The sequence below is a fragment of the Wyeomyia smithii genome, chromosome 1 (assembly GCF_029784165.1).
Source record: "Wyeomyia smithii strain HCP4-BCI-WySm-NY-G18 chromosome 1, ASM2978416v1, whole genome shotgun sequence".
In the NCBI taxonomy this organism is placed as follows: Eukaryota; Metazoa; Arthropoda; class Insecta; order Diptera; family Culicidae; genus Wyeomyia; species Wyeomyia smithii.
This window is the reverse complement of record NC_073694.1, coordinates 26806638-26833035: the sequence shown is the minus strand read 5'-3', so window position 1 is coordinate 26833035 and position 26398 is coordinate 26806638. Positions and strand designations below refer to the sequence as shown.

The window sequence follows — 26398 nt, the reverse complement described above, 5'->3', positions numbered from 1 at the left end:
AAAGCGTATGTGGTGCAATTTGAGCAATAAGACTTCTCTAGTTTCTTAGAAAATATCTACCAGAGGTTTTAACAAAGCTCCAGATTGAACGTAAATCTCGGCCAAAAAGCGGTTGACCGTGAAACCATCACCCGACGGAGGAATGAATCTTCAAAGAGGGTTCCAAAAACATAATCAGTTGAACACTTCTGAACTTCTTCTCGCACGTCATAATTAAATTAAGGCACGCAATTCGCGCTCGCTGGTCATGGAACTTTAACGAAACAAAAAAAAAAGTTAGCACAAACAATGTAGAAGCGATTAATGTGAGCGGATGGGTAAAAAAAACAAAATTCCAGAAACTGTGCGGGCTTAGCGTAAGTGCGAGATTGCCATTGTTGCATTTTGATGCGCAATATGGCGGTTCTTTCTCTACGAAGGCTTTGGGCTCTTTCGGGACCGTGATTCCGTGGGGGTTCCGCCTTTTACGTAAGTTGAAGGAAACTATGCCAAACTTGATGCTGAATATATATACATAACGCACAAAGATATTTGCACCCGCGTGCGTTCTTGCATCACCCTGCGGGCATTCTGTGCTCTGGCAACGCTGCTCCAGTGTGTATGGTTATTATGCGGTGCGGTGGGCACGAAATTCTCATTTACATTCATCTGTAATTAAAATTTTATACGCTTAGGTAATGATTCAGTAGAGAAGCGTAAAAGTCGATGATTGCGTTCCAAGAACCTCTCTGCTACTGCGCTGCTAATGGTCGGTTTTATCGTTCATCTGTCAAACCTATGATGGCTGCGTACGTTTATTTGGTCAGCGCGTGTTGAACAAATTCTCTCTAAACTTTAATTTTATCTTCAACCCCAGATGGAATAAAAATAAAAAGAAACAAGCCAGAAATTAGGCTGCCGCTCTCATTTTTATCCCACCGAAATTTCATCGCACTCCAGCAGTAAATTGTTTTCCGCGTACACATATTTGTAGAAAAAAAAATAGTACACAACAGAAAACTTCCACGATAACAGCAATTGAACAATCATCTGGAAAAATTGCATTAACTTCTTCAACATACATGCAATTTACGTCGGTTATTTAAATTACATAGTATAGGCAAACACAAAAAAAAACCACGGGCGGGCAAATGGGGCATGCCGCAAAAACATAGGAAAAACTTGAACCACGTTGAAGGCCAGTGAGCATTGGAGGAACAAGTGGCTGCTACTATGGAAAGGAACACAAAAAACCAAACAACAAACGCAGATGAGTAGCAACAGCAGCAGGAGGGTTGAAAGAAATCCTAACGGAGATCATTGTTGCGCTATTTCTTTAAATGTGTTTTTCTTATGCCTCCGCCAGAGTCCGCGGTAAAACCATCTGGCAGTAGGGTTTTTGGGCGAAGCACGCAGAATTGCGCGCTAACACTGTTTGCTAGTAGACTGCGCTTTGGTGGTGGCCTTTCCCATACTGCCGCCTGTGTCCGGCTTAGGTCGATTATCTATCATTCCATTTCGGTTGGGGGCAACGGTGGGAACTTTCACTGTCGCTTGTGTTGAATTTTGTTTGAGCGAAAAAAGGAATGGCGGAAGGTAGAGATTTTGTTTGGTGCCAAAATACGAACACGTTATAAATTTGATCGAGATTTGTTAAGTCTGTGTTTAGTGACTACTATCCAGATTTCGACTTGTTATCTCATGTTATTTCTCATGATCAAAAGTTGTAATTTTTTTTGTTATTTTAAAGTTATTAACATCCAGATTAGATGAATAAAATTAAGACAAAATCAACAGGTGAGAAAAAAAAATCAAAAATGTGGAAAAATGTCAGATATACGTCGATAATGTTAGAAATTATATCAATAAAATTTGACAAATTGGTAAAAAAATTACAGACAAATTTCATACCAATATATCAGCCAATATATCAGCAAAAGAAATGTCATACGTAAAAAAAAAGAAATTGATGAGAAAAAAGTTTAAGAAAAATACCATAAATCACGTAAGAAACATCAGATGAATGACAGCAAAATATCTTAAAAAAGATCAGACAAATGACAGTAAAATTTCTCAAACATGTTGAAAAGTAACAAAATAATGGCAAAAACGTTCCAAAAACTTTATCAGATAGGCTAGAAACGTGTCCGTACGTTTAATATTCCAAAACGTCAAACATTACGAGAAAATTTTCAGTAAAGATTCGAGAAATATCAGAAGTATCAATAAAATGTCAAAAGAATGTTAGTAAAATATCAGAAGAGTGGGAAAAATTTGTCTGAAAAGGTTAGAAAAATGTTTAAAAATGTCCGAAAAATATTAGGAGAATGATTGGAAAAAGCAAACAAAAAAGAGTCAATAATCAAAGAAGTAATGAAATAAAAATTTCTGTGATTGATGGAATGAATGGACAAATGGTAACAGAAAAGTCTATAAAATGTCAGTAAATTAGGTAAAAAATGTTATAATGTTTGAAGAATAACAGAAAAGGGTCAGAAAAGCATTAAAAAGTCCAGTAAAATATCGAAGAATGTTGGAAATGTGTCAGTGAAAAATCAGACAATTATCAAAAGCATATCAGAAAAGTTTCAAAAGTGTACAAAAAAGTAAAGATGTTCGTAAAGCGTCATATACAAATGGCAAAGACGAAGAAAAATCAACTATTAAAATATAAGAAATAAAAATTAGAAAAAAAACTCAAGAATATATCTAAAAGTACGACAAAACATTCAAAGAGTGTTAGAAAGGTGTTAAACATATGGTAGAAAAGGAAAAAGAAACAATAGGATATCAGAAAAATATTGGAAGACTGCCAGGAAATAAGAGTAAAATATGAACAGAATTATCTGGAAAACTTATATCGCCTTTTTCAGGCATAAGTCAGTTAAATGTAAAAAAGCAAAATGTTCCAAAAATGCTAAAAAATTATTAGATAATTAACATAAATATACTGCAACTCTACGAGTAGTCCCAGTTAGCATGGAACATTTCCTATAAGTATGGACAACTAATGATAAAACAGCAATATAATAGAAAAATGTAAAAAGCAGTCCAAAAATATGTAAAAAAAATTATAAAGAAAATGTTACAGAATAGTGAAACAAATATCAAAAAGTATCGGAAAAATACCAGCAAAATTACCGAATGGTCCAAAAACCAAACGTAGGGGGAAATTTGGATCTAGGGTTTGCTAGCAATATTCTAGAATAAAACTTTTTTCTTCAAAGCTGTTGCATATAATTATGTCAGAGATAATAAAAAAATAAGAATAAAAGAAATAGAACTAATCAGAAAAATCTTAGGAGAAACCAGAAGTCTATTAGAGAAATGTTAGAAAAAAGTTTCCAAAATTAAACGAAATGTATTGAGAAAGTAAAAGAAAAATCTGAAAAAGGGCAACAAAAAAAAAATTACAGGAAAACATCGAAGCCACACCAGGTAACAAACCAAAAGCTAAAAATGTCACAATTGACAAATTTCACAAACAACAAGAACGTCAAAGAAGGCCAAAAGTTTGTTTGGCAAAATGTTATTAGAAACCCAAAACCAGTCAGAAAAATTTTGAAAAAAGCCTTAAAGTAACGAAAAATTGTGTTTTGAAAATCAAAAGACAAAATGGCAGAAAAACCGATAAAAAACAATGCCATAAATACCAAAAAAAATGGAAAGATTAAAGCAAAACAGCAAAGTGAAAAAGCTCTTATCTTGTGAAAGAAAGTTCTGAAAAATGATGAAAATGTAACAGAAGAATGTTAGAAGAATGCAATAGATATATCAGAAAAACGTAGGAAAAAAACGTACGAAAAAAAAATTTAAGGAAAATCCCATCTGAAAGATATGGAATGAAAGTTGGGCGAAAATTGGGTGAAAAGAGTGTTAGAAAACCACAGAAGAATGCCAGAAAAATGTAAGAGAAATGTATGAAATGTATGTGGGGAAAATGATGGAAAAACACATGCGAAAAAATGTCAAAAAACAACATCAAAGGTTATAAAAATACGATCAAATAAACTTACCCTCTAGTGCCCAAATGCCGCCATTTGGCGGGCCTCAGTCAACCCTCTAAAAAGTTTCAATAAATACTTAAAAAGTGTTTATAATGATTCATGGTGATTTTACCGAAGCTCGTCTAGAAATTAACTTGGGCACTAGAGGGTTAACAAAAAGGTTGGTAAAAAAAAACAAAAAAGTGTCGCAACATTTTTTTATATATAGTGAACATTTTTAAACCTGTCAGACAACAACGGAAAAAATGTTGAAAAAGTAATACTTTAAACAGTAGAAGAATGCTAGAATATTGCACCAGTATACCACATATATATATCAGAGAAGTGTGAAAAAAAATTCTTCAAAGTATTAAACGTATCAGTATCAGAAAACTATTTTAGAAGGTCAAAACAATCGATAAACTGTCAGAAAAAGTGTTAGAAAAGTTACAACAAATGCCAGAAAAAAGTCCCACAATTGAGTGAAAGATTAAAGAAAAATGACAAAGTCAAAAACAGCCCTAAAAACGTGAAAAAATGTTGAAAATAAATCAGAATATAACAGAAGAATGCCAGAAAAATATTAGAGAAAGAAAAAAGTGTAAAAAGTATCAAGAATCGCCACAACTGTCATAAAGGTTATTAATGTAAATTTAATGAAAAAAATATCAGGAAATTATCAGAAAATTATTGTTGGAAAACGTAAGACGAATAAAAATTGGGCAAATACATATTGTGAATATGTCAAAATAGTGATAGAAAATTACAGAAGAATGCCAGGAAAAATATCAGAGAAATCAAAAAGGCAACACAAGTCGGAAAAATGATAGAAACATGCCAAAATACGTAAAAAAAAACAACCAAAACTTGTCGCAAAAATATTAAAAAGTTTCGAAAAAATGAGCATTTCAGAAAACTGTCAGACTGATGCTAGAAAAATGTTAGAAAATAGTTGAAGAGTACTAAGGTAATAGCAATAGAATACGAAAAATATATCAGAGTAGTGTTAGAAAAAAATATAAAAAGTATTGTTTGAAAAAATATCAAAAATGCCAAAAAATCAGAAGCGATGAAAAAATACCTAAAAATGTCAAATATACGAAAGCAAACTGGCAAGCCAAAAAATCTCGTGAGAACGAAGAGAAAAGTTCGAAAAAAGTTAAAAATGAATCAGAAGATAACGAATGTCAGGAAAAAATCATAGAAACGTAAGAAAAAGTCTGAAGAGTACCAGAAAAATACTCAGAATATTACGTCACAATTGTCACAAAACTGATGGAAACGTAATAAAAAAAACGTCGGAAAATAATGGTTTAAAAAAAATAAGAAAACCATTTCAGAAATTTGGAAAAGTCAGAGATATTTGAAAATTATTAGAAAAATGTTATTGAAAAATTAAAAACATATCAAAAAGACAGAAAAAAATCGTTAAAATACCAGTAAAATATAAAAAACAACACCAGAATTCTAAAAGATTAGATCTGATGAATTTGCTAAAATGTCCGAAAAACAGCAAGAAAGTGTCACAGAAAATCAAAACTTTATAAACATCTAAAAAAAACTGTCAGACAAATGCTAGAAAAAACATTGAAATTGGGTTAGGAAATGGCAGAAGAGGCAGAAAAAGGTCTTAGTATCCGAAAATTGTGTTTGGAAAGTTAAAATAAACAGAAATGCCAGAAAAAGTGTTGGAAAAATATAAAAAAATGATAATCATAAATAACAATAAAAGCAACACGACAACCATCGGACATGAATTAGAATATTACAGAGGAATGCCAGAAAGATAGCAAAAAACGTATGAAAAGAGTTCTAACAGTATCCGAAAAAGGTTTCATCACAATTGTCACAAATGTTACTAAGGGGCCATCCACATACCACGTGGACAGATTTTTGACGATTTTGATCCCCCCCCCCTCCCCCTCCGTGGACAACTGCCCATATAAATTTTTAAAAAATCGTATGGACCGTGTACATTACCCAACCCCCCCCCCCCCCCAAAGCTGTCCGCGTGGTATGTTGATGGCCCCTAATGTAAATGTAATGAAAACAATATCAGACATTGTTGGAAAATGTAAAAAAAATAATAGAAAAATAACGAAAAAAAGACATGATGCTAAAATACCATAACGTGTGGCTAACAATGAGAACATTTTAAAATAGTGTTAGAAAATTACAGAAAAAAGCATAAAAAATATCAGAGAAATATCTAAAAATTATCAAATAAATGTTCTTAGAAAATTAAACCAAGTGGAAAGCATGACAGAAAAATATCGTTAAAATGCCATCAACAATCAATGATCAAATGAAGTTTTGGTAACTGTCAGAAAAAAAAACGATCGAAACATGTCATGAAAAATCAGAAATGTTAGGTAAAATTGTAGTGACATGTTGAAAATTTGTCGGACACATGCTAGCAAAATATTGAAAACGTATTAGAAAATAGCAAAAAAATGCCAGAATAATATCGAAAGAAAACCAGAAACCTGTCAGAGAGAAGTTGGAAAAAGGTCTCAAATCATCAGAAAATTGTACTTGCAAAGTAAAAAATAACGGAAAAATACCAGGAAAGATGTTAGAATAATGTAAAAAATAGATAGAAAGTTAAAAGCAGAACAACATGCCAAAAATGTATTTAAAAGTGTCAGACAAGTTTGAAAAATGTTAGACACATTATGCGATAGAATATAACAAAAGAATGTAAAAAGCATCGGAAAAATGTAGAATGAATGAAAAATATCAGAACAAGGTCAGAATTTGACACAAAATTGAACCAAGGTAATTTGCCAATAATAGTAAAAAAATCGAAAGGTTGAAATTTTCAGAACAGTTAAGTTTCTCAAGTAATAAAAATGACAAAAACGGACGAAAAAGAATGAAATAGATAAAAAAAATGCAAAAACAACTAAAAGCCTAAAAAATGTCCAAAATGTTCAGAAATGTTCATGCATGTAAATAGCTTCAAAACAGGTAAAACATGCCAATATAGGTCAAAACTTTGAAGAAAAAGTCAGAAAGTTAAAAGCAAAACGATTACTCAGTATCACAGAAGATTAAAAAAACAGCAACACTTTAAAAAACGTCAGACAAATGTTACAAATATGTCCGATAATAACAGAAGAATGCAACAAAATATCATTCGAATGTAATAAAAAAATCTGTAGATACCAGAAACATAGTTTTAGGAACTCGAAAGGTCCAAAAAATATCGGAATAATAGACTTAAATATGTCCAAATATCACTAGACTTCGAAACAAAAAGGTTAAAATAGTCTTTCTTTTTAATATATCGGAATTTATACAAATGTAAAGAGTGTTGAAAACGTTGAAAAGTGTAAGAACACCTAAGTTATTTTCTTTATATTGTGGTCAAAACAGGTGACAAAAAAGTATTGTTAAGTTGTAATGTAAAAAAAAAAGAAGTTAGAAACGCAAGATTAGTCGAAAATAGTTTAAAAAGGTTTAATGCAATAAATTTCAAAGAAGACAAAAATGTTGCGATTGACAAAAACGTTATAGAATGCCAAAAATGTTAAGAAATTTGAAAACAACAATATTTTGCAATTTGATTTGTTTTTGAATGTTCAAAATAATCTATTATAATATAAATATAAATAATTTATTTTATTAGACAATACTGGGTTCCGTTGTACAATAATTAGGCAACCTTTCTTCCCCTCCCCCCCCCCCTCTCCCAAGCAATCAGATCTTCGACTGAAATGTATCCAGATCTTTTCCGCTGCTTCGACAACCGTACATACGAGCAGCAATAAATTGATCAGATAGCAACTACTTCGTGGCCGCTCAGTAATTGAAGTAGCCCCAGCCCAGCACACCAGCAACCAGACCGGCAAAAGTAGGTCTCTGCATGTGAGAGAGTCCGCTAGCCGAAGATGTCGATCGAGGAGATCAACGCATGCCAGATATATCGTTCCGTGCCGTGCCGTGCCGTGCCACCTTCAGCGGGAAAATGAATCCAATCGGTTTCTAATTTTTCATGAAAACAGAACCAGAAAATAATCAAATCATCACCGCCGGGGTTTTTTTTACCTTCTTCTTTCGTACCCCCCACGTCCAACCACAATCACTTGATCACGCAACCGAACATGACTGGGCCGATCTGATCTGATTTCGTTGCAGGCTAATGGAGAGATCTTCACGCGGTGGGCTTCGCTTTGGCCACTTAATGACCGACAACAGTCGGCTGCGTGAAGATGGGGCGAAACTGCTTCTTCACGATCTGATTCCGGTGCACAGCGGTGGCTGTAGGTGGCTAATTGCCGCCATTCCCGACCGACTGCTGCTGCTGCTGCTGGGACAGACAACGGACGGAAATGGACCACACACTCGGCGATTTGCGGTTTGTCACTTTGTTGTCGTGTCGTGAATATGCGACAAGTTCCACTGGAGCTAATAGAAACAGAAAGTTGACACCCTTCTTCTCGCGGGTCGAAACACTTGACACAGATTCGTTTGATCGAACATACTGTTTGGCCACAGGCGATCTGGGTGACGCCGCTGTTGGTGTTCCCAGCAGATGCAGATCGGAAGGTGATCGACGGATTTGACAGCGGGTTCTTGACACCCCGCCTGAGCGAAGCCGACCCCGATCGGATCCGTTCGAAATCGGGCTTCTACGACAGCGAGAAGAAAGGTGTGCGATAATTGGGCCGAAACGATGTCGTGCCAAACTCGCGATGGATGCTGCTGCTGCCGAATGACAGTGATGAGGGTCTATTAAGTGCACTTCGCGGGGGAAAGATTTTGCGCAAACTTTTCAATGAAGTTGGCAACAGCTTCTCAGATTTCTAGGTTGTGAGTTTGGTGGCATCGATAACTCATTTTTTTCCTAAATTTCTTACTTTTTTTTCTTACTTTAAACTTTTAAAATCAACATAATTTTTGTCAAAGAATGAAATGTGGGAAATGGTTTGCATTGTCATTGAATAATCTTACGTTATTTTTGACAATTTTGAAAAATAATTTAAAGCAATCAAATGCTTTTTTTTCAAGTCGAATACTGTTTAGGAAAGAGGAGTATAAAAAGATCTAAAAAAATAAAAGTGGGAAGAAAGTTTGAAAGAGAAAAGAACAAATGGAAGAAAGATCGTCAGTTTGTAGTAAAACTGAAAATGACTCGTAAGTACGCGAAAACATTGCAAAAAACAACAAATATAAGTTTAAAGCAACCTCAAATCACCAAGTGGCAAAATACGTGGTTATTGGAGAACTAACAAGATAAAAAGAATATAGACACGAACATGAACACTTAAAACGAGCAATGGAAAAACATGCACAAGTAGATTAATAAAAACTTGAACTTAGCAAAAAAAATTGAGGGCCAATTAAGCGAAACAATATAAAATGACCCAAAAAGTAAGACTGAAGAAATTGGAATTAGGAAAATATATTTTAAACATCCAAATCGGATAATAAACAAATTGGCGAAAATGATAGAAACGTAAAAAGGAAGATTAAAATCGAAAAAATAAAAAATAACGACCACAGGAACTGGCCGTGGAGACGAAACACAGCAAATGATGCAAAAAAAACTTGGAAATATTAAAATAATTGAATGAGTGAAAGCTTGAAAAATGTATAGTGACAAAAAAATAATAATAAAGTAACAGTTTCATGACAAAAACCCGAAAAATCAGAAACATTTTTCAATAGTACAACAGTTTGCGTCATAAAATAAGATGTGACTTTCCGTCGCGCAATGCGCTATTAGAATGTTTTGTTCAAGCCGAAAGCAGACTTTTCTTTAGTCATGGGAAATCAGCTGCTGCTAAGATGTGATCGTCCGCTAGGTTTAGTTGAGCCAAAGCAGGCTCATTTATAATCCAAAAGTGCGACCGTGCTAGGGAAATGTTAAATACTAAGCGAGTGATGAGCAATTAAAATTGGACATGATTTCGTTCCATGTTTAGATTTTAAACTTTCATTTTACACCTTTATAATTCTTCCTTAAAGACGTAGTTCTACGTCAAAAACTCGGAACACTTTCTAGGAAAATTTTTGCCCTATAAAAAGGGCATCTAGATCTACCCTGAAGTTTTTTATTAAAATTGCGCTGGTTCTTTATGCTCAATCTTTTCCATTACTTTTTGTTTTTTTTTTCAGAAAGAAAATTCGTTAGGATTTTTTTTGCGAATTATACAATTAAAAGGTTTTAAAGATTTTCCTGGGCATTGTTATTATTTTCTGTCTTGTTTAATCTCCTGACAGTAAAAAAATTTTCTTCGGTTTTTTCATTATAATCCACTGTTATTCAAGGACTGTTGAATTGACTTCAGAGTGTGTTTATAACGGTTAGTATTTCTTTAACACGCTTTGATGACTGTTGAAGAAGTCATCTAATTTTTAATTTGGAACCATTATTTAACATGTTCAAGACACTTTTTTGGTATTGTTGGTGTAAAAATTGTTGGTTTGATGTTTTTTTTGGCGAAAAAAATGTTTTTACTTTATTTATTATTACTTTATTAAGGTGGCTTTCAGCCACAGGCTGGTTCGCCACCATCGGCACAATACAAAAAATAATGTTTTTGGAGCTAACTATACTTTGGAAAAATATGAGAAGACTTAGAAGACTATTTATACTATTGTTGTGATGCACTAGACATGTCTTCAACGATATATAAAGTTTACCCCAAACTTTTGCAACCATAATATGCAATCAATCTTTTCAATTGCAGATCAGGGAAAAATGAACTAGAATTCAATAGAAATAGCAATAGTTAACCAACCACGAATTAGGTTCGCGATATTTATATCAGATCCATATTGTAAGTGGCTCCGCCTTTCTTTCAAGTTATGTCCTTTCCCCAGTTTCACAGGACGCAGAGAATTTTTTTTCCACATGTACTACGAATGGACTGGACCGACAGAGCTCTCAGCCACCAACGGAATCAGCATTTTAATGAAACCGGTCCTTTTCAGGAGCACCACGTATTTAACTGAAACGTTTGGTGAACAATAAAAAACATTCCTGCGTCAACCATGCGGCCGTGTCTAGGATGCCACCCCCTACTACTTTTCGTTATTTTTTGTGAGCGATTCCACAAAAAAAAAAACGGGCAACCAATTTAATCGACCATTTTTGATTTGGCTGAAACATTGCATATATGTTTCTATAGGCAAAAGATGCTATTTTGTGCTATTGGTTTAATTTTTTGGAACACGACTCATTTTTGAGAAGCTATTGTAAAATTCTATTATTGTATTGATGATTACACATATTTTTAGGGCCAAAACGGTTTGTTTGATCGGCGTGACGTCTTCGACGAAGTTGTAGATAATAATTTTGTCTTTTCAAAAAAACATACACTCTGAAATTAATTAGGGGCCGTCCACATACCACGTGGACAGATTTTTAACGATTTTGACCCCCCCCCTCCCCCCGTGGACAAATGCCCATATGAATTATAAAATTTTTGTAAGGACCGTGGACATCACACAACCCCCCCCCCCCAAGCTGTCCACGTGGTATGTGGACAGCCCCTTATTTTTTTATTAAAAAAAAGTTAAAAGAAACATTAAAAACTTATTATCTGAAAAAACTCATTATTAAAAATCTATTTTTTTAAAATAAAAACTACAAAAGATTACCTAAACAATGGAACCGGTCCAAACATGGAAAATTTTAGAAAAAAAATTATGACTTTTTGAAAAAGAATTTTTTTTTGTTTTGCGAGAGGCATATTTATTTTGGAATGGCAAAATTGTTATCTACAACTTTACCGAAAACACAATGCCAATCATTTCAACCGTTTTGGCTGTAGAAATATTTTAAATTTTCAATAGAGACTTCTATGAGGAATTAAAAATATTGTTACAGTCAAAACGGTTAGCTTATAATTATGTCCTTCCAAAAAAATTTACCCTGTGAAAAAAAAATATTTTTTTTTTAGAAAAATTGTAACCTTTTGTTTTTTTGATTTCTCCATGATCAGACCGGTTCCATTGTTTAAGTAATCTTTTGTAGTTTTATAACAAAAAAAATAGATTTTTAGAAAGTAAGCTTTTTTAGGCGTTTAATTTTTAATTTTTCTTTAAACTTTTTTTCAAAAAAAAATTATATTTTTTAGAGTGTATATTTTGTTCCGTTAGACAAAACTATCATCTACAACTTTGTCGACGGCGGCACACCGATCAAACAAACCGTTTGGGCCCCAAAAATATTTGTAATCATCAATACTTTCCCAAAATAGCATTTTTCAATGGCTCCTCAATAATGAGTCGTGTTCCAAAAAATTTAATTGTGTTTGTCAATTTATCTTTCACGTTACACCTTTGTTCATGAAAGTTGTGTGATTGTCATTAAGTTATTTGTTTTTTTTTTAATCAAACATTTCGTCATTTTTTTAGTACGTTTTATCTGTTTTTTTTTCTTAGTTTTCTATTCAAAATATCTTTCGATTGATTTTCAACAAAACCATTCAATGTTGAGGAAACTTCTTTGTTTTTTATTTTATGTTTTTCTGGAATATTGATACTCTTCTACCTGTAGTAGTTTTTTCTTGAATTCAAACATAACTTTGTTCGGTTCTGTATTCAATTAGCTATTATTTTTCGAACCTGACTTTTTGGAAATGGTTTAATCACTTTTCAATAATTTCAATATTTTTTGGCGTAGAACTGCGTAGAACTTCCTTGGCCTGCTATATAGGAGTGTAACATGAAAATCTATTAACGGAAAAGGGACGATATTTGCCCCTTTCTCAATGCTTAGAAATCGTTTTTTTTTTCAACCGATCTTTATTCTTGTCGCAATCGTTTGGAAAATTATACATGTATCCGTCCAAATGCAGAAAATTGGAGTTTGATTATGCGATCTATTGTACTATTGAAAATTATCAATACTTGTTGAAACAAAAATTACGCCCTCTGATTGATCGCTTGCTGGCTTTCCCTAGGAAGCCTGGAGTGTACTGGTCTTTTGTTAGATGTTGGGACGGACGGAGGTTCCTAAATTAGCAGCAGCGTAGCAGGTCGTGGCAGTAACAGCTGGCTTTCCGAATTTGCTATCGGCATAAGAAAATCACTTACCAGTTGGTCACAGATCTCAGCAGCAGCGCAGTAGCAGCGAACGTTTCGATTTGCTAGTGAAAGGTTTCGAACTTCTTCCCTGCAATGATTCTTTGCCTTATTTTGCAACAGCATGAGGATGAATTTTATGCTGAATCATGGTAACCGAAATCTGTCGCGGCCGTCTCATTTACTAAGTAGAGGCAGTCCACGCAACTTCGCAAATCGATGCTTATTGATCGTTTCCGGTTTCGCTGAAACTGTCTACAATTGTTCCTTTTTGAAAAAAAGTTCATTTTACGATATCAGTTCTTCATGAAGACTCGTGATTCCAGTTTCAAAAGGTTCTATATCAGAAAAAACGGCTCGTTTGATTGAAATGGTGTCTCCAGCAAATCTGTAGGTAATAAAGTTGTGGTTGTAGAACACTGTAAAATTTAAAGTATCTCTTTTAAAAGTCTTATTTTTTCACATTGATTATGACAATATGTGCTACTATCTGTGAAAATTTGGTGATGCTAAAATGAAAACAAAATTAACAGAAGGTTGTAAAAATAACACGAACACACGAGGTAACCAATTCAAACTGTACGTGTTTATATCAAGTAAATCTAGATATAGAGGTTTCGCCATTAGTCTTGCCCCTGAGGCAGTTCACGCTACTTCGAAAATTAATGCTGATCGATCATTCCAGAATCTAGGTGAATTTTTATTGAGTGGATTTGCGAAATCGAAATCGGAAATGGTCGATCAGGATCGATTTGCGAATTAGCATGGAATGACTCAAGATCGAAAGACGTTTTTGTTTTTTTTTTTCATAAGAAAATGAAAATATATCACGCCATTCCAATTCCATTCCATTCCATTACATTATAAATTCAATTTAGAATCGGTGCTGGGATCCATTTGTCTAGAATATTGACTGTCGTTTATTAATATAACTGGACCTTTCCAATCCTCAGTGAAGTAGGAGAAAAATAAAATATTCAACGTTTCGATCTTCGAACGGTAACTTCCTTAGGGTTATTTTCAGTCTAGTTTTTAATCAAATATTAACAATACAACGAAACAAAAAAAAACATCATTTGAAGTGAAAAAGTAAAAAAAGTGTTAGGAGTGAATCTGTAAGAAAAGATTTGGTTTGAGAATGAAATTCTCATTCGTTCGTAAACATTCACAAAATTTCTTACATATTTTAATCATACATTTTTATTCAAAACCGAGAGAACAATTCCACAAAAATGTGGAGTGAAATACAGTTTACTTAAAGTAGCACATCGAGTTCCACAAGGTAGTCATAATGGACCGTTACTGATTCTACTATATTAAAGCGATTTTGATATTCTAAATTTTTCTCAAGAATTGTTTCATCGAACTACGAATTTTTGTTCAAACTGAATTGTCTATTTTTGTTTAGCAAAAAAACTTGAGCTTTTTAAAGCACAACCGATACAAATTAGAGCCAATCACTGAGAAAACTCTCTGAAAGAGTAAAACAACATAATGAAGTGTTAAAATGTTCAACAAAGGTGATAGCATTTAAAACATGCTCAACGTATGCTTGAATAATAAGTAAAATGAAATTCTAATCCAATTTGAAACCCGATACTCGCTAGCAATATGCACCTCGAATGCACACACCAAAGTTTACCAACGACGCCTCCGCACATTCCTCGTCCGCGCCACGATCGGGACTTTTAAATCCGCTCAAGCCAACAAACGAACGCGACCGAAGCGCGAGCGCGAAATGCTCCAGCAGAGCAGTGATAGCTGACCGTTCGTGGGAGGAGAAAAAAGCGGACGGGAGACGTGGGAACGTACTTGAATCTAACCAGGTGCTGCGATGTTGAGCTGTGCTTGAGCCGAGCGGTAGAAGTGCGCGCCTGCTGGCAACCTGCCGTTCCGTCGCTAGACTCACGAAAGTGGCACCTTCCACTCCACTCTACCGAACAACGGACGGCCACGCGGTTGTGTTGTTTTATTTTTTTTTTCGTTTTCAGATCAGGAAAGCTCAGCAAATTAGCACAGCCTCCTCCAGTCCGAGACCGGCTGAGCCTCGGAACGGCTACTGTTATACACACATCTGCCTGCCCGATCCCGGTGTACATTTTTCCCGCCTATTTTCATTCGCGTTTCCGAACCCGAGAACAGGTTCCACACACGTTGGGTACTTCTTCTGGACCGGACCGGAATCCGAGCGTAGCTGCTCCGCGTGCGTTTGGTCATGGTTCTTGTCTTTATCAATGCTGGACTTGTGGATGGAAACTGGTTCCTCGATATCACTTCCAGAGGTTTCCAATCACTTGACCTATAACGACAACTGCTGCCGATGCCTGCTCTAGATTTCCCCTTCCGACTCGCAGTTGGGAAGAAGCCTTGACCCGGATTCCCTGGCTGCTTGGTGCCAGTATCCTCGTTGGGATTAGCGGAGTGAAATCGTGTGGAACTTGCAGTTGCAGCGAACGCTGGACATTGATACGATGAATGGATTAGTATTGAAATGGTGTCATTAGAATTCCAGTTTGTAAGATTTGCTGCTGCAGTAAACATAACTTGTCTAAACTTAAACGGAATGGGACATAGCAATCTAAGGAGCGATTATTTTAAAACTCAATTTGGGATATATTTTAAAAATTTGTTTTTTACTCAATTTAGTCCATGAAAATTAGCTTTCTTGGTACTCATCCTACATTGAACACTTCAAAACTTTAATATTGAAATTACTGCAGGAACGACATTACAAAGTAGTTATAAAATAAATGAAAAATTAATTTTTCTACCCAATTTCGAGTTAATATTAAAAAAATTCCTGCACCATAAAAAAGGTTAATTGGTAATCTAAAATATATTTGCATTTTGATCAGGCCATTAACTTCAACTGGGATGCACCACTAATTTGTGCCAGCCCATTTGACATGTGCATTTCCCCAACACGCAATGTGTTTCGGAAATTATTGCTTGCGAGCAAAGATCCGTAACAATAGTCTCGCGCTTTCTCGTGTGTGTGCGTGAGAGTTGGTAAGCTCTTCCAATCGAATCAGTCCAAATCTCGTAATCTAGACACCAATTTGAACAATTAACTCAGCGGTGCTGCACCGAACAGCAGCCGATCGCGACCACCGTGGAAAAACCAGGAGAGCTTACAGTTAATTCACTTACTTTTTGCGTACTCGCTTTCTCGTCTACTCCTCCACTATTTTTTCCCTGCCTCCCCTCCCTCCTCCTATTCCTGTGTACGGCACAAAAACAAACGAAACATTTCTTTTTCGCGTGAAGTGAAGACACGGCACGGCAAAGTGTGAGCTTTTCCCGACTTTCCATCGCTTCCGATGCGCTTCTCTTACAACAGGTAGCCTGGCAACGAGTGAAATGAAAAACTGCAACAACTCTCCGGCCTATTTTTCTCGCGCGCCTGGACTGGTGTGAAGAAGAAGTCTGGAGAAAGCGCAGCAAGCGCAGCAAGCACCTGATGGAAGAAATACAGGTTGCTACTTGTTGTTTGTGCCCGTTTTAGGCCACAGCCGGTACGAGCTTTGCAAAATAAACTAAAAAACAACAAACAAACAAATAAACAAGCAAAGAATGAGGTTATGCTGCGCTGTGGAATGCAGTAGCAGCAGCAGCAGCAGCAGCACATCTTCGTGTGTGTCTCATCTTCGGTCGGTCATCTGCGAAGTACGGTTTTGGAAAAGAAGCACATCATCAGCATGTAATTATTTCATTCTAAGCTGAATTAAGTACTTTGGCAGGAACTCACTGAATCGAGAATCAACCTCTCGTCAATTCATCTAGCTGTTGCAACGGATATTAGCTAAATCTTAAAAAGGAATACTTTTTGAAAGCGGTAAAATACTTTCGATTGATGGTTATTCCAAGATTTGAACGGTCTTCATATATGCGTCCCCATCATTGAAATTGTCGATATTGATCAAATTTCAGAACTTTTGGGTTCTCCTCGACTGATCAAAATATTGGACCCCTCCTTGATTCGTTCCTTACTCTATTGAGCTAAAAAATGTCAAAATAAAATAAATCTGTGCTAGCTAGAATAAATCTTTCATCATCTCACGGAAACGGGTTTGTCGCCTCAACGTTATTTTAATTGATGAGAAAACCCATTAAGGTCTCTGAAAAACTTATCTGTTCTAGGGGCACCCAAATTCACAGGAATGGTTTTTTTTTTTTAAATAGTTTATTTTATTTGACACGGCACGATACAATTTATGTTTAACTGAGCCAAGTACATATACAGGAATGGTTAAAACCTATAATCTTTCATCTTCTTTCAGTTGATCTCTAGGGCCAACCCTGTGTTTACCAGAGTTATTCTCATCAGCAAAAATGAAATTTATGACAGAAAATGGCCTTAAAAAAATTCACAGATGTAGGATTTTTTTTAGACTCAAAAGTAGTTTTGTAAAAGAGCGAAACAACAAAAACATTGACTCTAAACAATTATTAGTTCGCTAAGTTAAACATGTGTTCCTTTCCTCGGGAAAACGCAAGCATATTCTAGACCAAAGTTCTTCTTTTCTTTTTCTCGGGTTCGGGTTCTTCTTTTACCAGAGGTTTTCTAGCGGTTTCTACGATTTTATAGGTAGTTTCGAAGAGATGGGAATTTGACTTGTTTTCAGTTACTTACAGTTGAAGTCCCGTTGGAAAAGATATTATTTCATTATCAATTAAACATTTGAGTGGATCCGCGCTGTAGGATACCAGATATGTTAGGATAAATCCGCAGTTCGACTTATATACAGTCACTCAAAACGCAAATGATATCAAATTCACTAACATAACAATAGTCGGAAAAATAAAAAAAAAGTGCATTCCAAAAGCTCAAACCGGAAAAAATGAAAGATAATTCCTGTGGATTTTGGTTCCCCTTGAAAAAGTAAAATGTACAAATGTGTGGTTCTGGTCGACAGAAGCAATGATGCTGCCTTACACTGGACAGAAAAGAGTAGATTTTCAACCATTTTTATGAATTTGGATGATCCTAGCCATGTCGGAATTAATCTAAAATCTCTCAAAATAGCAAGTGACGAGTTAAGCATTATTGATGATTTTACCAATAAAAACTGAGGAATCAAATTCAATTTTTATTCACGCTTTTTTTTAAATCACATATTTTTCATGTTTTATGCATTTTGAAACTATTTTTATTTTCTTTTGAAACTAATATCACGTAGTATTCTACCTAGTATAATAAAAAAAAACACCAAATTACACCCAGAATTGCTGAGGTTAACTGAAAACGCTTCTAGAAGGCAGTTAGGGTTGAACAGAAAATCATTTTCACTCAGAATCTATAATAGCCAAAAAATAGTTCTTATACAGGTTGAAAATCTCTGGAAAATTGTTAATCAAGAAATATGCATCCTAATACCCAAAGGAAAATTATTTCGAATTAATGGAATACTGAATTATGCCTAATAAAACTCAGAAACTGGTAAAAACGCTTCTAAAGGCAAGACAAGAAAATGAGTCCCGATTGACTTCAAAATAGCAAAAAATGCTTCGTATAGAAAATGATCTTAAATTGAGCGCAAAATGCTAAAAAAGTTACGAATGCTAAAAGGCAGGTATAAAAGTAAAAAAGCTTGACGATCTAAAACGGTTAAACAAGTAACTGTTACTAGTTCAGAAGTGAAAAATCTCTTCTAAAAATAATAAACGACCAAAATCGGTAATGATCCCAATTTAAGCCCAAAATAGCGAAACAAGAGAATACTCATTTAAGGGCATACGCTCAGAATGGCGTGAAAATGTCTTTAAAGGCCATGAAAGCGAGAAATACTAAAAGGTGCACAGCTCTAGGGGTTGTATGAAATGATGACATAGGACAAATATAAATATTGATTTTAACTCTCTTTTAACATATTTCACTACGCCTGTTATACACCGTGTATCTCATACAGGTATAAGGGCACCACTTGCTATCGTGTTAAGAAAAAGAATGAAGTTGAATTTTCCACACGCTGTCTTGTATCGAGTTGAGCGTAGATTTTTGTATTGTAGGCGTGGCCACGCAGTCTCGAGAAAGAGAAACGAAACAAAACTTTTTGTTGAGTCAGAACATGTAGGTAGTGGAATTTATTGCGTTCATGTTATAGTTATCCGTGCTCGTGAAGCAAGGCAATAGCGAGGAAAATGTGTGGGAAAGCTTGACCTTGCAACATATTCTTGGAAGAATATCCCAAAGTGAGTTCATAACGGTAACAAATGTTTTTAAATGCCATAAAAGTACAATAAAAAGATCCCGAGTGAATTTAAAAAATCAGCAATGAAAGAGAAAGATTCGTAATTGGACCAAGAATAGAAAAAAAAAATTTTTGGAGGCTATAAAAAATTAAAATTCAATTTTAAATCGAACTAAAAATGGCAAGAACAGGTACTGAACCATGAAATAAATCTCAGGGAACAAAAATAAAAATAGTCTCAAAATACAATGAGGATCGAAAAAGAAAAAGCTTCAAAAGGTCAGAAGAGACAAAAAAAGATTCTAAATCGGTTTCAGAATGGCAAAGACATTTTGGAGGTCGATAAAACATAAAAAGGTCCCAAATTGAGCTCAAAGTTGTGACAAATATTTATAAATGCCAGTGGAGATAACAAAGGGGATAATTTAGTATTAAGTGCCGAGTAGTAAAAAAACACCACGGCTAGTGGTCTAAGGTGAAAGGAAGAAGATCCCAATTCTAACTGAAAATGGCTCAAATCGCTACCAATAGCTAAAATAGGGAATGAAAAACATATTTAAAAAAACGTTATAAAAGGTCAAGAAATAAAATTGAGCTCAGAATGATGAAAAATAGCTTCTAAAGGTCAGAGGCAATCAAAATAGAAATTATCACAAATTAAGGTCAGAATAACACAAAAAGGCCAGAAAAAACTCATTGAAAAAATAATTCTAAATTAAAAACACAAAAAAAAGAAAATAAATCCAAATCCTCAGAACTAAGGAAAAAAGCCATAACAAGAAAGTATCTCAAATTGAACTTGAAATGGTGGAGAGCGTTTTTGAAGGTCAGATAAAGCCCGTCATAAAAAATGATCTCAACTTAAGCCTGAAACAGCGCAAAAGGATTTAATTGTCTGATTCGTATCTATATATTCTTGTAATATGTCTATCATTGCTCCAAATGTGAATACATTCAACGACGAAAATTTTGACGTTGGAAAATTTGTGTTAAGTTATCATTTTTGTCTTTAACCTCAGCGGAAAGAAATTATTATTTTAATAAAACTTTGAAGAAATATGTGTAAAAATACCTGCTTTATGTACGACAAAAAAAAAACGACATCAGAAGAAAGCAGTCTGTACGGAACAGTTCAGGAAATAATTATAATTGGTTATTATATTATATTACTTACTTATTTATTTATTTATTTTTACGAGGCTTTTTTCAAATGTTGTTGCCTCGATGGTTATTAACGTGTGAAAAAAAACGAACAACTTTTAAATTGGTCTAAGATTTTGAAGTGCTGCACAAATCGAAAGATCCTTTTCCACAAAATGAAGATCCACTTTTATATAACTGGTAACACAACCAGTCGATTCTGTCAAGTGACGCTCAGTTGAGGAAAAGGCGTTGTCGGGAGAAGACCGTCGTAGATTGATTTTCAATTTTTGTGGTCGAAATAAATAAAAATCTAAAAGTGAAGTGTTTCACTATTTTAAAGATCTTGGATATTAAAAAAAAAATTTATGTACATCATTGTCAAACTCTTCGAGAATGGAAATACCTTCAAAAGAAAATCTGGTTGCAGACGAAAATGCACTTTGCAAGAGAGCAAAGTTCGAGCGAAATTGAGGGCGGAAACGCCTGGTGGGTCGGCGGAATCATATCGTGAGCTGGGCAATGAATATCAGATTGATCCGAAAACGTTGAAAAAGTATCTGCATTAAATGGGTTTAAATATAAGTACCATAAAAATGACAAAGTAGTGTTTTGGCCAGACCTTGCATTGTCACACTATGCTAATGCAACTTTAGCGGATTTGCGTCAAGGCAATATCGGGTTTTGTTTCCGAAAGAATACAATCCTCAAAATGTGCCACAGCTGCAGTCTATTGAAACTTTCTGAGAAAATTTGAAGCGAATGGTCTACCATAAAGGATACAGAGCAAAAAACGTCGATTGTTTGATAGAAAAATCAAGAAGGAGCTCAAAACAATTGAAACACCCGGAATTCAGGAAACTATAAAACAAGTACCCCAGAGGATCAGGAAACCAGCGCGATGTGGAGCTGAGTTTTTCCAATGGGGTTTGTTAATGAGGTACTACTTGAATAAACAAACAATAACAAATAACAATAAAAAAAGTTCGAGGTAGGATTTTTGTTTCTGGTTCGAGCCATTTTCAATGTTGAATTGATCTCAGCGATTCCGATAAATGGTGGCAGTTATGTACCAAAACTGGTTTCGAATAAGAAAATACACTTATAATGATTATACTGATTGATACAAGCGACAAAAAAGTTGCCTTGAAAAAATGATGTCTTTTTAACTATTCCTGTAAATTTTGGAGCCCCTAGCTGTATGCTGGAGTGCGTTAAAGTGCCGTCCAGTAAATGCTCGCCGGGTTTGTCGCTGCCACATTGGCTTACGGAAAAAACAATTTTAGTCTCTGAAAATAGTTATTTTCGCTGGGGGCATCAAAATTCACCCGTGGTCCCCGTGGTTCTGTGGTTAGCGATGTCGGTCGGCTAGCTCTCCCACACGGTTATCGGGGATATCGGGTTCGAGGAACTTTTCGAGCTGGAAATTTTCTCGACTCAGCACTGGGGTACGGTGTATCATTGTACTTATCCTGCAACATGCAAAATGTGCCGAAAACAATATCGATAACGAATTCTCTCAACTAATCTAGTTGATCGAGACCGCATTAGCCCCCAGGCTAGCGTGCGATATTGTTGTTGTTATCAAAATTCACCGCACTGGTGAAAAAGCTATTATCTTTCATTGTTTTCAGTTAAAAAGGGGTAAAGAGGGTACTTGAAACTTTCAATAGCTGAATGATTTATTTCTTGAAACTTAGCCTATGACAGAGACATAATGATTCTGGTTTGAATTACTGATTGCATCAGGCGAAAGTTTTTTTTACTCCTGCGAACACTCAATATTATCTCAATGACTCAACGAAAGTGACATCAAGTGCCATAAACTACCTCTGGACAAGCTCCGAGCACTTATGATGACCTTGGTCAATTTCTGATATTCTTTGTGTTTAAAACTGGTTCATGAAGGGGAAGCAAATTTTTAAATATCTGAAATTCTGTTCACGTGGGACATAGATAGCTCTTAGACAGATATTCTAAGCATACTATGCTAGCATTCTCATCCCAAATAACCGAATCTAATAATATTCAAGATTCCTCGAAATAGTTCGAATCTTACGAGTAGAATGTTTGTTGTTCCGTTTGACAGGAAAAAAACTACAATATTAGAATTAGTTTCTATGAATACAGTTTTCCCAGAGAATAGTATGCTAATCGATGAGAAAATTACTTCGGAAGGCGTAAAATTTTTGCGATGAACTCAGGATCCATAATTAGGAAGGACTCGATTTTTTCAAAGGTGATGGTTAATTTCGATCAAATGTATTACAAATAAAGCAATGTTTCATAAAGCAGGTCCCTCAAAAAATCGTTTAAATCGATATAGTTTACATCTAAAAAGGGCGTACATGGAGTCACAATGATAATGGGAGAACGGCGGGATTGATTTGTATCGATATTCATTTCAAACGCTTTTTACATACATTTTTCTACTTTAGGCGAAATCAGTAGAATAAAATTCGGATATTAATTCTCTGTGTACCACAAGAAAATGCATAGGACGTGACGACTTACAAGTTGAACTCGCATTCAACCCTAGAGAAGTTTATCGTTTGTAGGTCGAAACATCGAACATATGTTTATTACATAAACTAATTAGTTCAATGATCAATGGAAAGATTATGACAAGTGGAAAGACACACAATTGGTTTAGAATTTCGGAGAAATCCCATTTCTGCTATGAATCAAGTGCTACAAAATAGAAATTAAAGCTTTTGCAGAAACACAGGAAAAACTGTTGAAACGTGTTGCACGAATTGCTCCGGTCCATTAAAGCTTGTCGTCTTGCACGAAAAGATATAATAGTAATTCTCTAATTTAGTAATTCTCTTTAACTGATAAATTTTAGTTTTAAATTTCCAATAGATTATCTGTTATAAATGTTTTATTGATCTTCAGTCTTCAATTTTCTAGCACCGTTTTAGGCACTTCACGTACTGTTTACGTATTTTACTGTTGTTGCGTTTATTATATAACATGAGCACAGAAAAAAATCATGAACATGGATCCAACTTACAGCAAGTTGCTGTGAATTGCTAAGCTAAGATATCCACAGAAAGAGAAATGGTCCTATTAAATTTCATCAGATAAAATCAATTTGAGTTTTGGTTTTGATCGCGTTTTCTTCAAGAAGAAGTCTTGGAAACGAATTTTAAATTTAGCATCAAGAAATAAAGATTCGATTTTATTTTCAATAGATCTTATGGCTAGCTGATTTTGCAATTTAAACTTTGACTTTGATATGAAATAATAACATTGTAATTGATATGAAAATATGCTTAGAATCTCTGAGAAATAAAAATTTGTCAAAAATTTGTGTTCACAAACATTTCGGAAGAAAATTACTTTTTGGAAAAAAAATGAAAATTTGATATACGCTTTTTGGTTCCATTATGTTATGTATATGAAAACCTGAAATATTTCATTCATTTGTAGAATATTTGGAAGCAAAAAGAAGGTTCCATTTTAAGTTAGAAGTTTGTATCTTAACGTAGACTTAGTGGAATAAATTTCCACATTTTCTATTAAAATCTAATTGAATGTGATTTTTTCGAGCAGTTGGCGACAGATGAATTTTCCTCTAAACTTCGGGAAGAGTTTAGAATCTTTTGGATTTCTAGTTTTCTTCTCCGCTCTTTAAAAATGACATCATTCGTCATCGAATTCGCCTGCTTTCAATTTTTCAATACTTCCTCCTTTATTACTTTTATCTGTTAGGGACCTTGATAAAACCAAGGTTTTTTTCATACTTGGGTTCTAGAAATCTGGTCTGATTGTCGTCGTCCTAATGCAACGTTTTTCGTAACGTTTCTGGTAATCTATTTCCACATAGCAAGTCCCGTTTTCGAAGCCCTCGTTGGAACACCATTGAAAGGTTCCGGATTTATAAAGTCATCCTTGGACTTCAACACTCGGGGTATCAATTTTTAGTTCCAAAACTTGTTTTGTTCTATTTTTCCAATTTCTTCGAGTGTTTCTTGCTTCAACACTTTTTTGCAATACCGAATCAATTTAGATAATATTCGGCAGCTACAAGAGATTGTACCATAAAAATTCTTGTCCCAAACTCGGGTATCAATTTCACACCCCGACGCCAATCAGGCCGCACTTACCTTCCGGAGCATCCTGTGCCTGGGTCACAACGCCCAGCAGCACCAGCAGCAGCTGGCAAACGAGTTTACGGCGTGTCATCACCAATTTAGAGATCCACCTTGCACCGTTGCTACTATCAGCCTTCCCTTTTTTTTGTCTTCGTCCGATCGTTCGTTCTCACCACCAGCAACAACAAAAGTCACCTGTCGAGTGTCAGCTTTACTCCGCTTTTTACGGCCCCGAAATTCCCTTTTTTCAGGTTCGTCGTTTGTTTTTTTTTCTTCAATTTGATCAACAGTTGATATCACACAAATCGTCACCAACTTCACATTCCTCCCAGCGAAAATTTCGAAATATGCACTCACGCAAATTTCACCTCCTCGGCATCGATTCCGCACCTCGTTTTGCTTCACCACAAATTTACGCGCAAACACTGCTGCAGGAAAAAAACTAACTTTGTCACTTTCCAATGAATGAACACTTTTCTTCCCCTCGCTCTCGCGCTTCGTACTGCACTGCACAGACTAGTTGGTAATCCTATTCGGGGGGAGACGGGGCGCAACTCTCACTTGTCACTTGCGCTGAACCCGCCAATATCCGGTTTTACTGCACCACAGACAGCAACCCTCAGGGTCCGAAATGTTAGCTCTGTGTACACAGTGGAGCTTTTAAAATAACAACGTTGGTTACCCCGATCGGGTAGGTCCGTTAGACTACCCCGTTTCGGTTTACACACTCCTCTGGACCGGAACTTTCTATCCGTCCGTCCCCAGGGTAAGACTCTGTCTGTCGGTCGATCGATTGGGATTGCCACAAGGGAGGATGTCGAAGCTACGAAACTACGTCTTACTCGAACCGCGGTCACTGTTGAACTGTTTCAAGACAAGCCCCAACGGGCCACAAAACGGACCTTTTCTTGTGTGCTTTCTTGCGCCGTTGCTTCGTGTCTCTCCGGGCGAGCGATCGAGCGAACGAACGAACGAACAAACAGCCGCCCGAGGGGGGTGGGAAGACCGGGCGGTCGGCTGCGATCACTTTCTTTCCATCATAATTTCTTCTACCGTATTTTACCGTACGTTACGTTGAAGACGAGCGATCGCGCAAGCAAGCGTGGCTTTGCCGAAGCATGACGATCGGTGGTGAGCTTCGAAGTCTTCGGAGCTTTTCGGGTGGAGGTATAGTATTTTTAGCCCCCTACGAAGAGAGTGAGAGAAAATAACCAGAAGAGAGCGGAACCGAAGATTACGGATCCTCTGGTTTGGCCCCAGCAGGTTGAAATTGTGTCAAATTTTTGCGTTTCGAAATTTTCTTCGGTTGTTTTTGAGTCATCATTCCGTGATCCACGCAAGGGGTGCACTCTGGTGGTGACTATGAGTTTTGAATCATACTGTCAACTGTCAGAGGTCATTTAACCCGGTCCGGAACGGGGTGCAAGTCACATGTGTTCGCTTCGAACATCGTTGTTGCCGTTATGGTTTCATTAGCTGTGCATAAATCATAAGGACTGGACATTATGCTAATAGGTATTAGACCAGTTCGCAAAATCATCCAAGCCCGACCCAAACATGTTGAGCAACATTCGCGGAAGTGATGAGTTTCCGCACGTTTTTGACACTGCATTTTTTTTTTTCATTTAAAAACCTCTTCCTCCACCACCCCTTCTTCCGAATCTTTCAAGCCAGTGCCGAAACACGTAGACTGAGCCAGCGCAGCGATTGACTCAACCTTGCAAGTGCTGCCGGGCCGGGCGATTATGAATAACACAAACACACATCGCAGCAGTCCGTTTTTGAAAGTTGTTGCAGATTTTTATCAACAGGTTTCTGTTTTCCCACTTTCACTCTGGACCTTCTTGCGTTCGCGTGTGTGCGCTCTCCGTGTGCTCGGTACCGCTCCACTCCTCATATCGCCGCTGTGTCTACGGAACGAGACTGCGGGACTTGCTCGTATGACGATAAAGCTAGGATCTCT

The 26398-nt window shown here is 35.8% G+C and overlaps 1 protein-coding gene across 5 annotated transcripts in view; it reads right to left on the bottom strand.

Annotated features, from left to right (window-relative positions):
- The window catches only part of LOC129717449 (uncharacterized), a 142785-nt gene extending 117490 nt beyond the window's left edge, over positions 1-25295 (bottom strand). For all 5 annotated transcript variants that reach the window (XM_055667345.1, XM_055667346.1, XM_055667348.1 and 2 more), the window contains exon 1: positions 24448-25295. In XM_055667345.1, coding sequence (XP_055523320.1) covers positions 24448-24526 — 79 coding nt within the window. In that variant the 5' untranslated portion in view covers positions 24527-25295. The remainder of the gene's footprint in view (positions 1-24447) is intronic.
- Positions 25296-26398: the final 1103 nt, after the last annotated feature.